This window comes from Chelonia mydas, chromosome 9 (assembly GCF_015237465.2).
Source record: "Chelonia mydas isolate rCheMyd1 chromosome 9, rCheMyd1.pri.v2, whole genome shotgun sequence".
Lineage (NCBI taxonomy): Eukaryota > Metazoa > Chordata > Testudines > Cheloniidae > Chelonia > Chelonia mydas.
The window spans coordinates 2,144,397-2,162,516 of record NC_057855.1 but is presented as its reverse complement, the minus strand read 5'-3'; the positions used below and the strand labels follow the sequence as shown (position 1 = coordinate 2,162,516).

At 44.6% G+C, this 18,120-nt stretch overlaps 1 protein-coding gene across 1 annotated transcript in view; it reads right to left on the bottom strand.

Annotated features, from left to right (window-relative positions):
• Positions 1–17,757, bottom strand: part of ATP13A4 (ATPase 13A4) — a 65,088-nt gene extending 47,331 nt beyond the window's left edge. Inside the window, exons 1-5 of the mRNA XM_007069023.4 lie at positions 17,242–17,757; positions 7,065–7,238; positions 4,227–4,364; positions 1,664–1,734; positions 1,492–1,572 (exon numbers count right to left, since the gene is read on the bottom strand). Coding sequence (XP_007069085.2) covers positions 1,492–1,572; positions 1,664–1,734; positions 4,227–4,364; positions 7,065–7,238; positions 17,242–17,304 — 527 coding nt within the window. The 5' untranslated portion in view covers positions 17,305–17,757. The remainder of the gene's footprint in view (positions 1–1,491; positions 1,573–1,663; positions 1,735–4,226; positions 4,365–7,064; positions 7,239–17,241) is intronic.
• Positions 17,758–18,120: the final 363 nt, after the last annotated feature.

Genomic DNA, 18,120 nt, shown 5'->3' with positions numbered 1-18,120 from the left:
ATTTTCTCACTCATTTAACTGTGCACCCTGACAATGCAACTCAAGCAGCTGCAGCTCCCACCTCCAGTGAAAGTTAGTACTTATCCCATTTTAAAACATAAACACACAAGGCTGCAAAAACCTTGGCTCCAAAGAGAAAGAGACAAGATGTGATGTTTTCCATGCGCTAGTTACATAGATGCATCAGTTCTGTGGCAGGTAGAAGCACAGACCCAGGATATCATAATTGTCTATGCGCTATTGTGTACACAAAAGTGTGAGTGCACACTTTGCCCACCCAATCAATAGACTGCACAAATAGCTGAAGAAACTGCACGTGCTCATCGGCAGTAAGATATAAACATGGCCAGTTGCAAGTGCAGTCATCGCAGTTGAGCATGCAATCATAAGTAAGCGCACAAATGATATGCTCACATTTTTGCACATCCAGTTGCATGCATACAATTATAAACATCTATACCATAGATGTTAGTGTCAGAAAAGCTCTCTCCGTCCATAAGAACTACATGCACAGCTCATCGGCATAGTATGGGTTTAAAGAAACAAATGTTTCTCTCATGCAAAAATCCCTCGTAACTGGTATCAAAAAATTCCATACCTAAAACTAAATGTTTTAAATACAAATCTCACTGTATTAGAGCAACACGATAGGTGAGGTCTCTCTCACCAACAGGAATTGGTCCAATAAAATATATTACACCTCACCCACCTTGTATCTCTAGTATCCTGGGACCGACCCAGCTACAACTACCCTGCATACAAATCTCTCTGCATATCATTTAGAGCATTCTGAATGTAAAACTGAATGTGAACTCAGTTTAGGAGTTGGATTATTTGCAATATACAAACAAATGAATGCAAAAGTTTATTCATTTATTTTGCACTTGTACTGTAGAAACACCTAAAGACTCCAGTCGGGTCAGGACCCTATTTTCCAGAAATGCATTAATTTACAGGAATAAACTCAATAGTTAGAACTCATTAATTTCTAACAATAATTTATTTACACTGAGCTCTGCTGAGGGAGCTCCACTAGAAGCTAATCTGTGCTGTTTTATGGAGACTTTACTTTTGTTCTTAGTTTGCTATTTCTCTTACTCAAAAATAAATCAGACTGGAAGGCTCTGGTTACTTTTTGAATGGAAACACATAATAGTGATAAACATTCAGAGACACATTTCCAAAAGTTTCAGTAGGGAACTGAGCCCATCCTCTAGTTGTCTGTCGTATAATTTTTCGTGTAAAATCATTTTCATGTACAGTCCTGCATTCACTTACATCTGTGCGCACAAGTAGTACAAGCAAAATTACACTCACCAGTAATAGCGTAAATACAATTGGACTGTGCAAAATTATCAGTCACATTCAGGCAATTGCCCCTTTAAGGACCAGTGTTTATAAAAGAGGCCAGCACCAAGCACGTGAAAATCTGGTCCTAAACATCGACTTAAATCCATCATACTAACTACTTAGGACATATTGCAGTGTTACCTGATCTCCTGTTCCTCACATCGCAAACCAGAACCAAATTTGGCGTGTATATCTGAACAAGTGTGACTGTCTTCTAGGGACCTAGAAGACAGAGGAAAAGTTTTCCTGATGATGTCATTCCAAAAGAGGCTCCATTTCCTTAGAGAACTTTGTACCCAGCAGGTAAACTCACCCAACTTTCTGGAACTGTTGTTCAGGGTTGTTCCAAATATACCGGATTTTCTGCACTTGGATGCATCTTACCTGCCAAACCAAAGAACAACAGCAGCATTTGCAAGGTATGGAACAAAAAAGTGCTCACTTCTACTCATAGTTCTATAGGGACGCTAACTAGGGCTGAATTCAAGCAAGACTGATTATAGTGCTGGGGAGGGCACAGAAAGCACTTGGAGGCGTTTGCAGCCACATTGCAGTCTCCTTTGGTCGAAGATACACACCGACAATTGTCTAATTTAGCCCGGAGTTTAGGAGTGCTCCTGAAGTTCTCACTGACACTAAGCACTCTCACGTGCACCACCACACTGTCACTTACGGCTGGCTAGACGATTCTGTCCCTCCTGGACAGTGGACAATAACCCAGCTTCAGAGACACAAACTTTTCTCACTTCCTGGCTGGACTACGGCGATGCAGTGTACCTACCTGTGGAGCCATCAGCCCCCTGGAAATGCTAACTGGTACAGAATCCAGTATCCTCTCTCCTTGGCTCCGCGAGCATCAGGCCTATGCCCTCATTGCACTGGTTTGCCATAGAATACCATGTCACATTCAAGGCCATTTGCTTTCATGAGAAGTGTGGAGGGAAAACTCTGCTCATGTGTTCTCTGATTTACCCTCTTAGGGCCCGGTCCCATGAGATGTTGCACACTTGAATGGGAGAGGAAAGGGCTCAGCTCCTTGCAGAATCAACCTGTAACATTACAATAACTCTCCATTGCAATAAATAGTTTAGAAGGCACGGGGATTTTATACTGGCTTTTAGGAAGGGGCCTGTGACCTGGGATTAGAGGATTATGCTATTTGCTCTTGGCCGCTTTGAAAACTTGTTTGTCTACTTAAATGTTTTGATGGATATGCAAGATTTGCTGAAAGGCTCTGTTATTTGAGGGCTATGGGGGGTTTAAAACATGATTAATTCCATCCCCTGAAGAATGTTATGAGTCACTCTCCACTTTCACACTATGCCTGTGGATTGAAGTAACTGGCACTAAATTTACATATGGATGTTTATATATTCCCAGGAGAAATAAAGCTTTGTTCAGACCCAGTTAAGGGTGTGAAACTGTATCAGTAGCTTTGGCTAGAAACCTTATTGGAGACATCAAAATAGATGCTAACAAGTCAGGAATGTAGTTACTGAAGATGCATATAACTTCTGCATGGGCTCCCAGCCCTGTGGCCTAGGGGCTAGGGGAAAAGGTTGGCAATCAAGAGACCTGGACTTCTAGTTTCAGGGATTATACTGATTTACTGTATGACCTTGGGCATGTCATTTAACTTTTCAAGGTGGTACTTGCCCTATCTGTAAAATGGGGATAATGGTGCTTACACACATCTATAGAGGGCTTTTAGATCTCCTCAAATCAATAACTCACCTACCATCTCCCCAGACTCATAGACTCATAGATATTAAGGTCAGAAGGGACCATTATGATCATTTAGTCTGACCTCCTGCACAACGCAGGCCACAGAATCTCACCCACCCACTCCTGCAATAAACCTCTCACCTATGTCTGAGCTATTGAAGTCTTCCTTGGCTTGGCTCTCCAAACTGTGTTTGAACCATTTGCAGAGGGAAGGAAGGATAAGGCCTTAGCAGGGGCAGTTGGGTATGTAGTATCCTACCTCGGAATAACGGTTGTAAAATGCAATTTGGTGCAGCCAAAGGCAAAAAACTGAAATGTTTTCCAGAGCCAGGGACAGAGCGCAGCCATCCTGGGGCGAGGGGATGAAATAGCAGCACCGAGCGAGGGAGGAGACGAGGAAATCTCCAATTTCATTCACCCTTCAATCTTCTCAGCTAGTGCCGTACACTGGGCCACCAGCTGAAGTCTGGGGTGAAGTGGGTCAGGATCCTGCTCCCACTCCCTGTGTTCACTGTGGTGTGGAAGCTCAGCTACTCAGTCACTTACAGCCAGTTTCTCCTCTAATGCCAGGAGCAGCCTATAAACCAGTCTGTTAATTCCTGCGCCAGGGCTGGGTTTCCACTTCTGGGGCGCTTACAGCAAGATGCTTCTTGGAGGGTTCTCCACCACATCTCTTCCCTCCTTCCTCCCCCTCTCCTTTGTAATACTGATGCAGCACCTCCCTCAGAAGGAATGACAGGTCTTCTTTCCCCTCCTCCTTTTTAGTGGGGGAGGCAGGAATGGCCTTCCCCCCAGAGAGTGAGGGAGAGGGCCTGGCTGACAGGTCTTTTCCCAGAGAAGGCCAGTAGAGTACCCTGATCTTCACTCAGCTAGCTCTGCCTGTTGACCACGGCACTCATGCAGCTGCAGGCTTCTTAATTCCATGTTAAATTCAGGCATGTTTCACAAACAGGTTTCAACCTGTCACCCCCCCCACACACACACACATATTTTTATTTATTTATTTGTTTGTTTGTTTTGCATGTCCCCAAAGCAGCCTCTGATTAGTGCAAAGGATTCTGGGGCATGTCTCAGGTGGCCCGCATGCATGTGGAGTTATGATAAGAACATGTTAACTCCTGTTATATGAATCATGTTTTAAAGTCACTTACTTTTAAATCTGGTTTCATTATGGCTTTGTTTATGATGGAGTTTTCATCAGCAATGATTGGATAATCTGATCTAAACTTGTTCAGTGCAGACACAGAGATCCATGTCACCTTCTTCCGGGAATAAATCTGAAATTCATCCTAGAGAAACAGAAACCAGAAGCCATCATAAATTTGCACAAAGAAATCCTGCACATAGGTGAGGTCCTGAAAGCATGTTTATTACAGTCCCTGGCTTAGAGAATGATAACGCTGAACTGTAATGGGCCTGCTCCTCAGCTGCTTTAAATCTGCATAGCTCCATTGTCCTCTGTTAAACTATGCTAATTTACACCAGCCAAAGATCTGGCCTGGAACTGGAACATTCAGCATGAAAAGTGGGGTTTCACTTTTCATTGTCTAAGGCTTTATTAACAAGAACAAAGGTTAAAGAAGGTTTTAGAATGTGTAGGACTTGCATTTGTTTTTCACACGCTTCTCTTTGAGCATTTGATTCTGGTGAGCAGAATGCTGTCTGACATTTATATTTGATTGACATTTCAGAGTTGATAGACAATACCGTGTCGATCACGCACTGTCACAGACGTTCTCCTTTTCTTCTTACTGTGCCTGGGCTTTTCAGGGGCTTTCTAAGCAAAACAGTCCCACCCTCCGGACATGCAGTAAAGACATGCAGTGCTCCTGTTCCCTGTCTGAGTATCCTGAGCAGGGGGTCGGGAAGGAACGGATCAAAGGGAGGTGGAAGGGAAGGAATGTATTCCAGAAATCCCATGTTGCCCACGAGCAGCCCCTTCCCCTGTGGGGCTGTGCTCCTGGACCCATGAAAGTGTGGAGCTCACATCCTTGCCCTGGACTCACCCTTAGGGACCATAGTGGGTTATTTGGATCAGTTGTGGAGGCCCCTCTTTTGTGTACAGGGGGTGCAGAGACCCTCCTTCATGGCCATTCTGCCCACTCACCATGCAGCCCTGTTGCAGGGCGAAGTGGTATGGAGGGCGTTGGGCAACATAAAACATATCATGCTGTAGGCCAAGGATTCTTGACCTGAGGATTATGATCACCCTGCCCTTCCCGTAGTGCTAAATGGAAGGTGGTTCTCAGCTAGGTGGGACGGAGGCTCAAAGAAGGATGGGGAGGGGATGGAGAAGGCTGAGTACCACTCTTGTAAGCAAAGATAGAGGAGTAATGGTGACATCCTCCAGCAACCTCAAAATGTAGATAATAAATTATCTAGAAAATATGAGTAACCTAAAGTAATGGAAGGTGAGCAAATAACAAAGCATCTGCAGTATTACACAATATCAACAACTCGGGCATTCAACTCACATGTGAATACAAACTCTGGTATTTGCATGGAAATCTGTCCTCCTGCAACACTTAGTTAAGATGCAGAACCAGGTAAATAACATTAATAGAAAGCCAGTTTCTTCATTAAAATTAGGAAAACCAACAAAAAGAATAAAAGGTTATGGCCCTTTCATCACTGTTGATGAAGCTAATACGCCAGCCCTGCAGTTGAGCTAGGAGGCAGAAAAGAAGAGAAGGGCTCACAGTTTGTCCAGGACTGAAACATTCTTTGATAGTCAATGTGTCAGCTAACCAGCCTCTGTGGTGATGAGCTGTAAACCCGTCACAGTGAAGCCGATGATAAATTATGAATGCTGATTGGATAAGCTGAAGAAGAGAAATCCCCCTTCCCATCCAATGACAGCAACCTAATCAGATAAACGCTAAAACACAAAAGTGCCATTTTGATGCAAAGAACCTAGGAAGGAGCTTTTAAATTGTCTGCTGCCCAAGGCACACTTTGACAAAGGCCCCTGATAACAAGAATGTTAGATATTATTCAATCCTCGTTTAATTACATAAAGGCTAATTTAAAATCTCATTTGTTTGGAAAGTACTTGGCATGGCAAATCCATTTAAAATGACACATGAGAACCCATAATTACAAATGCAAGATGAGCTCGGGATTAAAAAGGCAAGATTAGACCTCAAACCTCAAAAGAATATTCAGGCTCAGATTTAATTCGGAGTGAAGTTTTGGGTTGTTTCTTGTTGGTTATTGGTGGCATACATGACACAAAGTTGGGGTTAATGGGGACAGTGCAGTTCCCAGTGGACAAGAATCCAGCTAATAAAACCTCCATTCCAACAGCCTGGATGGCCCTCTCATCAGAGGGAGCAAGGACTGACGGGACATGGAGCGTGAGCTCCCCTTCCATCCCTAGAGATGGTCCCTTTGTGTCAGAGTTGAGGTACATTGGCAGGCAGCAATATGGAGCCACAGCTGCACCTATGCTGTGGGTAACCAGGGGGCTTCAGTCTCCAGTTCTGTCAGCTCAGCACTCTTGAGATCTGAGAAAGGTTTCGAATGGCCACAACTCCACCCAAACTCCATCACGAACATCAGTGGGGAGGGACAGACCCACATGGAGGCTGAAATGAGGAGGAGTAGACATCTTGGACACCATCCAAAGAGAAGACTCAGATAAAAGACAGCTAAGATTCTGGAGCACAGTTCTGTGGCATTGGGTGAGCAAAGGGTAGATTCCCTAGCAAATGCCACAGTCATGGAATCACAAGATACATGGGGCCTCTCCCTACATTATTGTGAAGCATCCTGTGCACGTGGCTGATGCTCTCTACTCCACATGCATTGTATGTATCTTGTAAAGCACTTTGGGGTCCTTTAGATGAAAGTTGCCCACTGTACATTGTTGTTATTTTTATTATTTTATTCAGCATCGGCAGTGTGAGAGATCCAGCTTACATGGATTCCCTCTACTTCCTATTATCTATGTGCTAGCAAGTAATTTACAAAGGAAAATGGGCACCCACTGTTGTTCTGAGCAATGTGACGTCTGCTTCTTGCAAGTTGCAGGGGATGCAGTTTGCCCACACATCCCACGCTGGTTTCCAGTAAAACACAAGCCGGAGAAACCCACAGGACAAAATGTACCCAGCAATGCACATGGCTTTCCGGCAGCCCTGGGTTTTGTAGCCAAATATCTCCTGTTGAGCAAAGAAAAAGAAAAGGTAATGAGAAGCATTTTATTTAAAGAAATGTTGAGAACACAACATTATCCTTTCGTCCAGAACTCTGTGAATGCCCCCGGGGTTAAAAGGCAGTGACTGGCATTGTGCTGTGAAACTCCCAGCCACAAAAAACTCACCTGGTTCCATGACAGCCTTAGGCCATATTTGTAGAAAACATGGAGGCCTGGATGGAACAATATCGAGCTTTAGGCTGGAGTCAGCAGCCCAGCCTCATGGCCTCTGCCCTTTCCAAGCGTAGGGGAATGATGGGCCGTTACCACCTTCCATTATGGTTCGAATGTTGGGCCTCTGAGTCTTGTTAACATGCCATTATCTTAACTCATAATAATTAATAATCATCTTCAGCACTTGAAATTCAGTGCTGCCTTATCAGACCTGTTGCTCCATCTAGCAGTGATCCGGGTTCCCCCCATTTTGTCAAGCTGCCAAGAGAACTCCCAGGGAGAAGCGAATCCCTGAGGGCAGAATCACTAACTCAGCCTCCTCTTCAACCTCTTCCAATTAACATCTGAACATGGAAAAACTGGAATGATCCTTTCCGGGAGACACAGGATTTAAATACCAGGGTGAGAAATCATGAGGCTGACACCACGTACATGTTGTCCTGGTGTCTAAGACACTCCCTTGTGTTCTTACACCCATCTGAGCAGCCAGGAAGTCTATGGTTAAAATAAGTACTAAAGGAAAGGATAGATGCCCCAGGATGTTCCTGTATGGACAGCCAATTATAGCCATCCATTGTCATTTGGCAGCGGTTCCTCCCTGCTTTGAACATGCCGAGCTCCAGTGCCAGGTCATATGAGGCACTATGCACGTGTTTCCTCAAGTCTAAAATGATAACACAATAGAGGCAGCAGAAGTGACTCCACCCAGTGTAATGCATTTTGGGAGACAGTGATTTCTTCTTGCAGAATGTCAAGGTGGATCTGCCATTTGGGGTGCGTCCTGTGGCACTGTGAGTCAGTCAGGCTGTTTTTGGTAGCTTTGGGACAGGGGTGCTGTAAAGTATGCAGCAAATTGAGGCACCAAATGGCAAAACAGCAGGTGCTGCTCATCATCCATGACCCACAGAGAGGGACATTAGAGGGGAGGTAGCCAGAGAACCATAGGGCGGGGGAAACTCTGCAGTTCATCTGCTCAGGAAGCCATTGAACCAAATACCATGACACAGATAATCCTCAAGTGGCAGGGATCTGGCCACACCTAAGTACAAAGCACATTTCCAGGCCATTGTTGTCCCAGAACACCGGCCCACAAATAAAGCTCCTGACACTGTAGCTCTTAAAACACTTTATGGGTAAACATCATTATCCCTATTATACAGCTGAGACAGAGAAACACTAAGCACCCGTAGAGTCAGGAAAAGAATTCAGCTCCACGTCTTATCTTCTTCCCACAAGAGAAGTTCTGCGATGCCCTCAAGCTGCTGTAACATTGATAGTTTGTCCTGCCAGGGTGCATATTTTACCTTGTGGAAATGAGCACTGACATGGGTTCAGATCCAGTTGTTTGCACTTTGAGGCATCTGACATTCCTGAATTTGAATGTTAAGGAGTTATAAAGGAAAGTGAGAAGGGGGAAGATAAACATAGGACACCAACGTCTTCTCTTTCATTTCTGAGAGCGGGGCCCAAACTATGCAGCTGGGATCCAGATTCAGATCCAAAGTGTTGCTTTCCTAAAGTTTGAAAAGGTCTGGAGAAGAGATTCTGGTTCAAGTCCAAAGATAAACCTAGCTGGTTAAGTTTGGATCCAGATCCTACTCTGAACTTTCCCAGGGTTCAAGGGTAGGGGTGGTTGGGTTGAACCCATCTTTATTTTGATTTAGAATAAAATATTCCATTTCTTTTGCAGAAGAGGTTAGTGATTATGTTGGCTGATGATTCATCAAAGCCCTAGTTTGATGGACCAGAGCCATTATACAGGTTTAATAAAAGATAGTTTATAAGTAAATAGCTCTAACCTGAAACGAGCGAGTGACGCCACACTCACAAACCACCTCCTGCAGTATTTGTTTCTTAGTTTTGAAAGTTAATTGACTAAGGGAAATTCTTGACACTTTTTTTCTTGCATTGCTATAATTCAAAAACAGCCAAATGCATGTTTTTTTTCTGATTTGTGGAGAAGAAAATGTCACCTCTGGGCTGAGCTCCTGCCATGCTTTAGCCCAGAAGCGATACAGCCCAGGAGCTGTGCAGAAAAGGATCTGGGGTTACAGTGGGTCACACACTAAATATGAGTCAACAATGTAACGCTGTTGCAAAAAAAGTGAACATCATTCTGGGATGTATTAGCAAGAGTGTTGTAAGCAAGACACGAGAAGTCATTCTTCCACCCTACTGAAAACACTCGTAAGGCCTCAGCTGGAGTATTGTGTCCAGTTCTGGGGGCCACACTTAGGAAAAGATGTGGACAATTTGGAGAAAGTCCGGAGGAGATTAACAAAAATTATTAAAGGTCTAGAAAACATGACCTACGAGGAAAGATTAAAAAGATTGGGTTTGTTTAGTCTGGAGATGAGAAAAACTGAGGGGGGCCATGCGACGAAGTGGGGATTTTCCCTCCTTATGTTGTATGTGAGCCTTTGTGAGTCTCACTGTTTTGCATGAATGTGTGTGTGTGCCTCAGTTTCCCTGTGTATTGCACCAATGTCTGGGTGGCGGGAATAAGGGGGTGTGACTTTTGCGGAGGCTGCTCCAGCTGCCTGTACCGATGCTATAGCTGCCCCTTCGTAATCTGAGACCCAGGAGTGGGATGCAACCACGTGACTCGTGGCCCAGGAAGCGAGACAAAGGCCGGAGGAGAAGCAACGGGCAGGGCAGGGGCGAGGCAGCTGGAAGTGAATCAGTCTCAGCTGGTTTGGGGCATAGGGGGAGGACCAGAGCCCTGGCTCTGGGCTCCCCTCCCCACAAGATGGACTTGGCTGAATTTGCAATTCCATTTTGAGACTTCTCAGTTAGTACACATTAAGTGGATTAAAAACTGGCTATGTTAATTTTATATGGGTCTAGTATTTAATCAGAATCCTAGAATATCAGGGTTGGAAGGGACCTCAGGAGGTCATCTAGTCCAACCCCCTGCTTAAAGCAGGACCAGTCCCCAATTTTTGCCCCAGATCCCTAAATGGGCCCCTCAAAGATTGAGCTCACAACCCTGGGTTTAGCAGGCCAAAGCTCAAACCACAGGACCATGTCAAACACCTTACAGAAGTCAAGTATATTATGTTAACACTATTACCTTTAGCAACCAAAATTGTAATCTCATAAAAAAAATTGTTAGTTTGACAGGTTCTGTTTTCCATAAATCCATGCTGATTTGCATTGCTTACATTACCTTCCTTTAATTCTTTATTAATCGAATCCCATATCAGCCACTCCATTACCTTGTCCAGATCGATGTCAGGCTGACAGGCCAATCATTACCTGGGTCCCCCTGTTTACCTTTTTAAAAAAACTAGCACAGCATTAGCTTTCTTCCAGTCTTCTGGAACTTCCCCAGTGCTCCAAGACTGATTGAAAATCAGCATTAATTGTAGAGTGAGTTCTTCAGCCAGCTCTTTTAAACTCTTGGATGAAAGTTATCTGGACCTGCTGATTTTAAAATGTCTAACTTTTGTAGCTGCTGTTTAACAGCTGAGATTCTAGTGGAATTGTCAAAATCTGATAAGTCACAATCTGGGTACAAGCACAAGAGAAGCTGTACTGTAGGCAGGGTCGAAGGCCAGTTGTATTAATTTAGATGGAATAGGTGGGCCCAAAGAGTCAAAGGAGATAACATAACCCTTTCACTGTCCAACATTAAACCATTTTAAACAAGGTTCAGGGTTTGGTATACAGAGACCTCAGCCTGCCTGGCTGCATGGCAAACGCCATTAAAAATCTTTTAAACTTTTTTTATTAAAGATACAGAAAAGAAGGAAAAAAATTAAACCATTTGAAATGTAAAGTATTGAATAAGGTTTTCATTTTAAAAACAACCCTTGTTCCCTTTCCTTTTAGCTGCAGAGTTTTTAAAAGGGGGGGGACCACTTTGTTTGATAGTCAGTTATTGGGAGTGGACCACATCCACCCTGACTGAATTGGCCTTGTCATCACTGCTTCTCCACTTGTAAGGTAACTCCCTTCTCTTCTTGTGCCAGTATATAGTTATGCTTGTATCTGTAATGTTCATTCCATGCATCTGAAGAAGTGGTTTTTTTACCCACGAAAGCTTATGCCCAAATAAATTTGTTAGTCTTTAAGGTGCCACCGGACTCCTCACTGTTTTAGCTGCATCTTGGGTGCCTAAAAACCTTTGATGCCAGGCCAGTGCTTTAAGAACAGAATTTCAGACAGGAAGTCCATGGTGGAAGTAGAACCCAGGTCTTTCAGGGCTCACTCCCTATCCAGCAGACCAGCCTCTCTCTCTGCTGCATGCTGAAAAACATGACAGATGGGAGCAAAACCAAGGCGGCCAATTCTCTGAGACTCCTGCAAATGGTCCCAGGATGGATGTCATGGTTGACAGCATGAAAAGCAGCACAGAGGTCAGGAAGGCTGGAGAAAGAGAGACAGATGAGAGGAGATCATTTAACTCCCAAGGGGTGGCAGGTTCTGCCCCAGGCTGGGTCATAGAGCAATGGCTGCTGGGCAATTTTAACTGAAAACCATTTTGTTCGCAAAAAGAAAAGGAGTACTTGTGGCACCTTAGAGACTAACCAATTTATTTGAGCATGAGCTTTCGTGAGTTACAGCTCACTTCATCGGATGCATACTGTGGAAATTGCAGAATACATTATTATATACACAGACACCATGAGACAATACCTCCTCCCACCCCACTCTCCTGCTGGTAATAGCTTATCTAAAGCTTATCTAAAGTGATCATCAAGATGGGCCATTTCCAGCACAAATTTTGTTCGGTCATTTTTTGTTCTGAGTTTGAGAAAAGGAAGGAACGAGAAAGTGTCATGTAAGTATCAGATTTATTTATGCCTCAAATTCTTAGGGTTTCAGCTGTGTTCAGGCCAATTACAGAACAAAGAACGGAAACTGCATCCACAGAGTTCATAAAGTCTGCGATTATTGTCATGATAACACCCCTCCAGCCGTAGGGAGGAAGGGAGAGAGGCAGCTGGGGGTGTTAGTGGGTTATAGATTGTTGTAATAAGCCATAAAGCCAGTGTCTTCATTCAGTCCCTGATTTTTTCATATCCCGCAAAGTTATGAGTGTAAACTCCCAGTCACATCTTTTGAAAGTGTTATGCAGATTTCCTGAAATATGTGTTAACCACTTAGGCTAAATAATGATTACTTTGCTACTGCAAAGAAAGTGAATACTTAACACCAATGGGTGAGCATTCGCTAGAGGTTAAAGCAGGTGGCTATGGCCCAGGGCCCCTGGATTCTCTCCGTGGCCTTGCTACTGACTTATTGTTGGACCAAGCATGAGTCATTTGCTCCCTCTGTGCCTCAGTTTACCTATCAGTAAACTAAGTCTCGCAATAGTGTTATGAGGCTTTACCAATTAATCTAAAGCTGTCAGGCTTGCTGCTTTTGCCAGAAACTTTGCTTATACAGAGAACAGATTTGTTGGAAGCAAGAAGCAGAATTTGTTGTTAATCATTTCCCATCACCGCTTCCTCCTGTCAAGGATTATTTACACAATTGTCATGTAAACCACTGTTATTTGTGGCTAAAATAACTTTTTTTTATTTCCAAGTGACCTGTAAAGCAGAAGGTAAATGTAAATGCCAAGCAAATTCTGGTATCAGTCTTCTCTTCAGGGCAGAAACTGGCCTTACCAAACCGTGAGGAGCCCAAACATCTGCAATCGAGTATTGCAGTTCTGTCAATCGCATCACCAGGTTTTTTCTGCTTTGACAGCAGGAAGGTAACCTGAGAGCAACAGTTTAAAAGTGCTGTTCCTATAACAACAGGTAATAGGATTAGATTTGAAAGACAGGTTGAAGGACTCACAAGGAATCTAATAGTGGAGTCTATAAGATAACAACTAGGAACTCTTTCATAAGGGTCTGCTCCAGTTCCCAGTCAATAGCAAAACTACCAGTCACTCCAGTGGAAATAGAATTGGGCCTTTCAGTGTCCATCTTGTGCGAGGATTCAGATATTTCTATGTCAAAGGATAGAAAGCTACAGGGCCAAATACTGGTCCCAGCTGTAGCCCTTTCCACCATTCCGGGAATACAAAGGGGTCAAAGCTCCCCTAGGAAAGCAGCTAAGGATTCCTCCAATATGAAGGATTGCTGGTGGGTAGATTGCTGATGTACCTGACTCTACATCATCCCCTTCAAAACTTTACCACAAGGATTCATAGATTCCAAGACCAGAAGGGAACATTGTGATCACTCAAGGGTACATGTACCCTTGAGGGTACAGAGAGGTCTTCCAGGGGGTACATCAACTCATCTAGATATTTGCCTAGTTTTACAACAGGCTCCATAAAAAGCACTAGCGAAGTCAGGACAAACTAAAATTTCATACAGACAATGACTTGTTTCTACTGCTCTCTATACTATCCACTGAAATGTAAGTACAATATTTATATTCCAATTGATTTCTTTTATAATTATATGGTAAACATAAGAAAGTAAGTGATTTTTTTCAGTAATAGCGTGCTGTGACACTTTTGTATTTTTAAGTCTGATTTTGTAAGCAAGTAGGTTTTAAGTGAGGTGAAACTTGGGGGTATGTAAGACAAATCATAAGAACGGCCAGGCTGGATCAGACCAAAGGTCCATCTAGCCCAGTATCCTGTCTTCCGACAGTGGCCGATCCCAGGTGCATCAGAGGGAAAGAACAGAACAGGGAATCACCAAGTGATCCATCCCCTGTCACCCATTCCCTGCTTCTGGCAAACAGGGGCTAGGGACACTGTCCCTGCCCATCCTGGCTAATAGCCATTGATGGACCTATCCTCCAGGAATTTATCTAGTTCTTTATCAGACTTCTGAAAGGGGTACAGTAGTCTGGAAAGTTTGAGAGCTATTAATGTAGCCTGTCCTCCTGCATAGCACAGGCCATTCTCAAAATAATTCCTAGGGCAGATCAGTTACAAAAACATCCAATCTTGATTTCAAAATTAGCAGTGATGGAGAATCCACCATGACCCTTGGTAAATTGTTCCAATGGTTAGTTACCCTCATTGTTAAAAATGTACGCCTTATTTCCTGCGTGAATTTGTCTAGCTTCAGCCTCCAGCCATTGCATCATGTTATACCCTTCTCTGCTAGATTGAAATCTCCTGAGTAAATATTTGTTCCCCATGCAGATACTTGGACTGCGATCAAGTCACCTCTCAACGTTCTCTTTGTTATGCTGCATGGAGTAAGGTCTTTGAGTATATCTTAGTTGTATGTATGGTGGGGGAAATAGCTGGATTTTGTTGTGCGCTGACCATCCCTGGTTGATGTAATGGCTCTAGGAGGCTGTTTATAATCTGTTGGCTGCTCTAAATTATGCCAGGAGTTGAATAAATCCATAGACACCCTGGAGATCAGAGGGATGCAAAAGTAGCGTGCAGCCTTCTTTTCCCCCTCACCCCCTGCTGTACACCAAGCAAAGCTCTGAACAATCTATTAAAACCACCTTTGATCAGCATCTCTTGAAAAAAGGATAATCCCTAAAACAAACCGTCCCCTTCCCTAACCCACCCACCCACCAACCCTCTGCCAGGCAAATATTGTTCTGTAAAGGCTCTTCTCCTTCCACTATCATTGTGAAAAGCGATTGGGTCTGCTAGATGCCCTGAAAGCCAACAAGCTCAGGCTCTGTGGGACCCCAGGGAAATGAACCTCAGCTTCTGAAAGATCCACTCCTGCCGGTCTTACTCAAGCAAGTAGACTTTAGTCACACAAACAGTCCCATGATGGACACGAGGAAGGGTGGACAGCTCTTAAACAAATGGGCATTGTCACTTGTGCCGTAGCTAGGGCAGCAAAGAGTGGTCAACGCTGGACACGTGACCTTAGAAATGTTTCACATCTCTTCTCATTACTGCTCCCCACACAGCCTCCAACAAAGGTGGATAGAAAGTTTCTCTGAGAAATGAGATTATCCTCTCCAGTTTTCAAATGAGCCGTCAACATACTTTTAAACTGTCAATGGTATTTCAGTCTGAAACAACTGACATCTGCACAATGTAAACAGGAACATTATTACACTCTTTACCAAAGAGTCAAGAAATGCGTGCCAATAATTTGACTCTGGAAGATTCAATTAATGCTAAAAACAAACTTAAAATGTAATTGTCAGGGATCCCCAGGATCAGTGCTCTGGGCCCAGCTTTAAAATGGTCTCTGGGAGGAGCCTGTCAGAGGGACAGACCCCCTCTTCCTCCTGAGTAAGCCACCTAGCTTCACTGCCTCCTTAGACTGGCCCTCTGGGACCTTCCGCATTCCTGCTTCACATCCTGAGCTCTGAGTCCCCCTGAGACAGGCCCCTGAGGGAGACTGGTACAATCTGAGGGAGCAATGCACTTGGACCAGTGTCTGCAGCCACACTCAGCCAGCACTGTCAGACAGTAGGGTTTATTAGCTGACTACAACACAGGATAAGCAGTCCTTGGTTAGCCTAGAGAAATGAAGGTTACAGCAGAGTCCATTCTGGTTAGCCCCGAAAGCCCAAAGCTCTGTCCCTCTGCTCTGTCACTTAGTCTGACCTGCTCTGTCAGATTCTCAGTTCCCCCGCCCCGCCGCCCCGACTCCAGCAGCCAACACTTAACTCCCACCTCACACACTCAGGCATTTGTTCCAGAGCTGGAAAAATGCTGCTTGGCTCCCTCCACAGAGGTGGCGCAATCCATAGTCTCGGTTGCCAGGTTTCAGTGTCCCGGTGGCTGAATTTGCCATTGTCTTCACGGATTCTCCAGTGATACGGGGATTAAGGCCCACTTAGTCCCAGACAGTGAGGTGCCGCTCACACCTGTGTCCTAGCCTGCCCTGAGAGCAAACAGGCCCTTTTCACCCACTAGGTAACCATGCAACATATAGGGGAAACTGAGGCACACAGCAGCTCCTCAAAATATCTCAGAAAATTCCCACTTTGTCACATTAATACAATTAGAATTTTTTGCAAGACCAGTGGAGGCATTTGTGGAGCCACTCTGCACAGCAGCCAATGGTTAAAAATGAGATGTTTTGTCCTGTTTTAGGCCCTAATCTTTCAGTGAATCCATCCCTTTGTAGATTGTATACTCTTCAGAGCAGAGAAGGATCCCGTTTCCACAGCATGCATCCGATGAAGTGAGCTGTAGCTCACGAAAGCTCATGCTCAAATAAATTGGTTAGTCTCTAAGGTGCCACAAGTCCTCCTTTTCTTTTTGCGAATACAGACTAACACGGCTGTTACTCTGAAACCCGTTTTCTCTTTGTCTGTTAAGTGGCATGCACCTGTATAGTGCTATGTAATCATCAGTCATTGCCTTTGAAGGCTGTGTGGAGCTCTTCTCTCGCCTCGGAGCGCTGCTCTCAGGGTCTGTCTACACTGCAGATGGCCGTATGTCTGCAGCTCAGCTAGGCATCCCCGCCCTAGCTTTAACCTAGCAACTCAGCTAAACACAGCAGTGAAGATGTGGTGGTACAGGCTTCAACGCAGGCTAAACAAGCCCACTGGAAGCCTGGGTGCTTATTTGGATTAACGGCCTATGCTGGAGTCCATGCTGCGGCACCTTCCCTGCTCTTTATCTGTGCTGGCTCGGTTAAAGCTAGGCGGGGTCTGCCTATCTGAGCTGGAATCAAACCTCTGAGGGTACTGCAGGCATACCCTCCTTGCCAACTGATTAAAACTGATTCCACACAATTTCATTTCAATTTATTTTAATATTAATGAAGCCCTTGGCAGACTGTACATTTTCACTTACTGTCCAAAGCTAAACTCCAGGCTATAGAATTTTGCTGTAGAACACACTAAGACTATTGTTCCCGGCTGAGAGAGAGATAAGAGGAAAGACAGTGACTTACCATTTCATTCTCCTCTCCCTTGCTGAGCAATGCATGGTGACCCCTGGCGAACTTTTCCCCCATGAAATGGTGTTTGCTCTGGAGTCCTCTGAAACACCTTCAGGACAGGTCTTCAGGGTTAGTGTCACTTCCTTGAACTGAAGTGATTAATTACCTTCCATGCTCAGGAACTCCGAAGTGCACGCCTTGCTTATGACACGACCAGTATTCTGAGAAGACAGCTCCTCCCCATCTGTAGCGTTTGTTTTCAGGTGTATATGTCCCTCCTGTCGTCTCTTTGCTGTTTTGTTAATTGAAGTTGCTGCTTGGAAGGAGACGTCCCACATACAAAGCCGGCTCAGGGTGGTGGAGGAAGAAAAAGGTTAGATCTGCTGAGTGTCTGCCATGCCTTGACTTCCAATCACAGCTCCAGTAATGCAGCCAGTACTGCTGGCAGGCAGCCTTAAGGGGAGGGCAAAAGGAGAATACTTCACCTTGAAAGATTATGGGATTTATTTGGGCTAGGGAGTGTGCCTGAGAGAGAAAAGCAGGCATCATTATTCTTCTATTACATACTTAGCAACCTGTTGAAACTAAGGGCCCAATCGTGATTACATGCTATTCAGTGGGAGCACCAGGACTGGGCCCTAACATTCCAAATCATGGCCCTCCTCTGTGCAGGTGGACCCAGAGTCTCACCATGCCAGGCAGCACGCAGGGTTGGGGCCCATATCGGGTTATCAGAGTTGTCAGTGTTTATTATTATGAATGCCAAAAGTGTTTCAGGTCTTACAGTGTAACTAGATGAAGCACTGGGCCCTGATCCTGCCACTGGGGACCCTGGAGTCCAGAGGGGCCCCACTGACTTCAGTGCTGCTCATGGGTGGATCTCACTGCAGC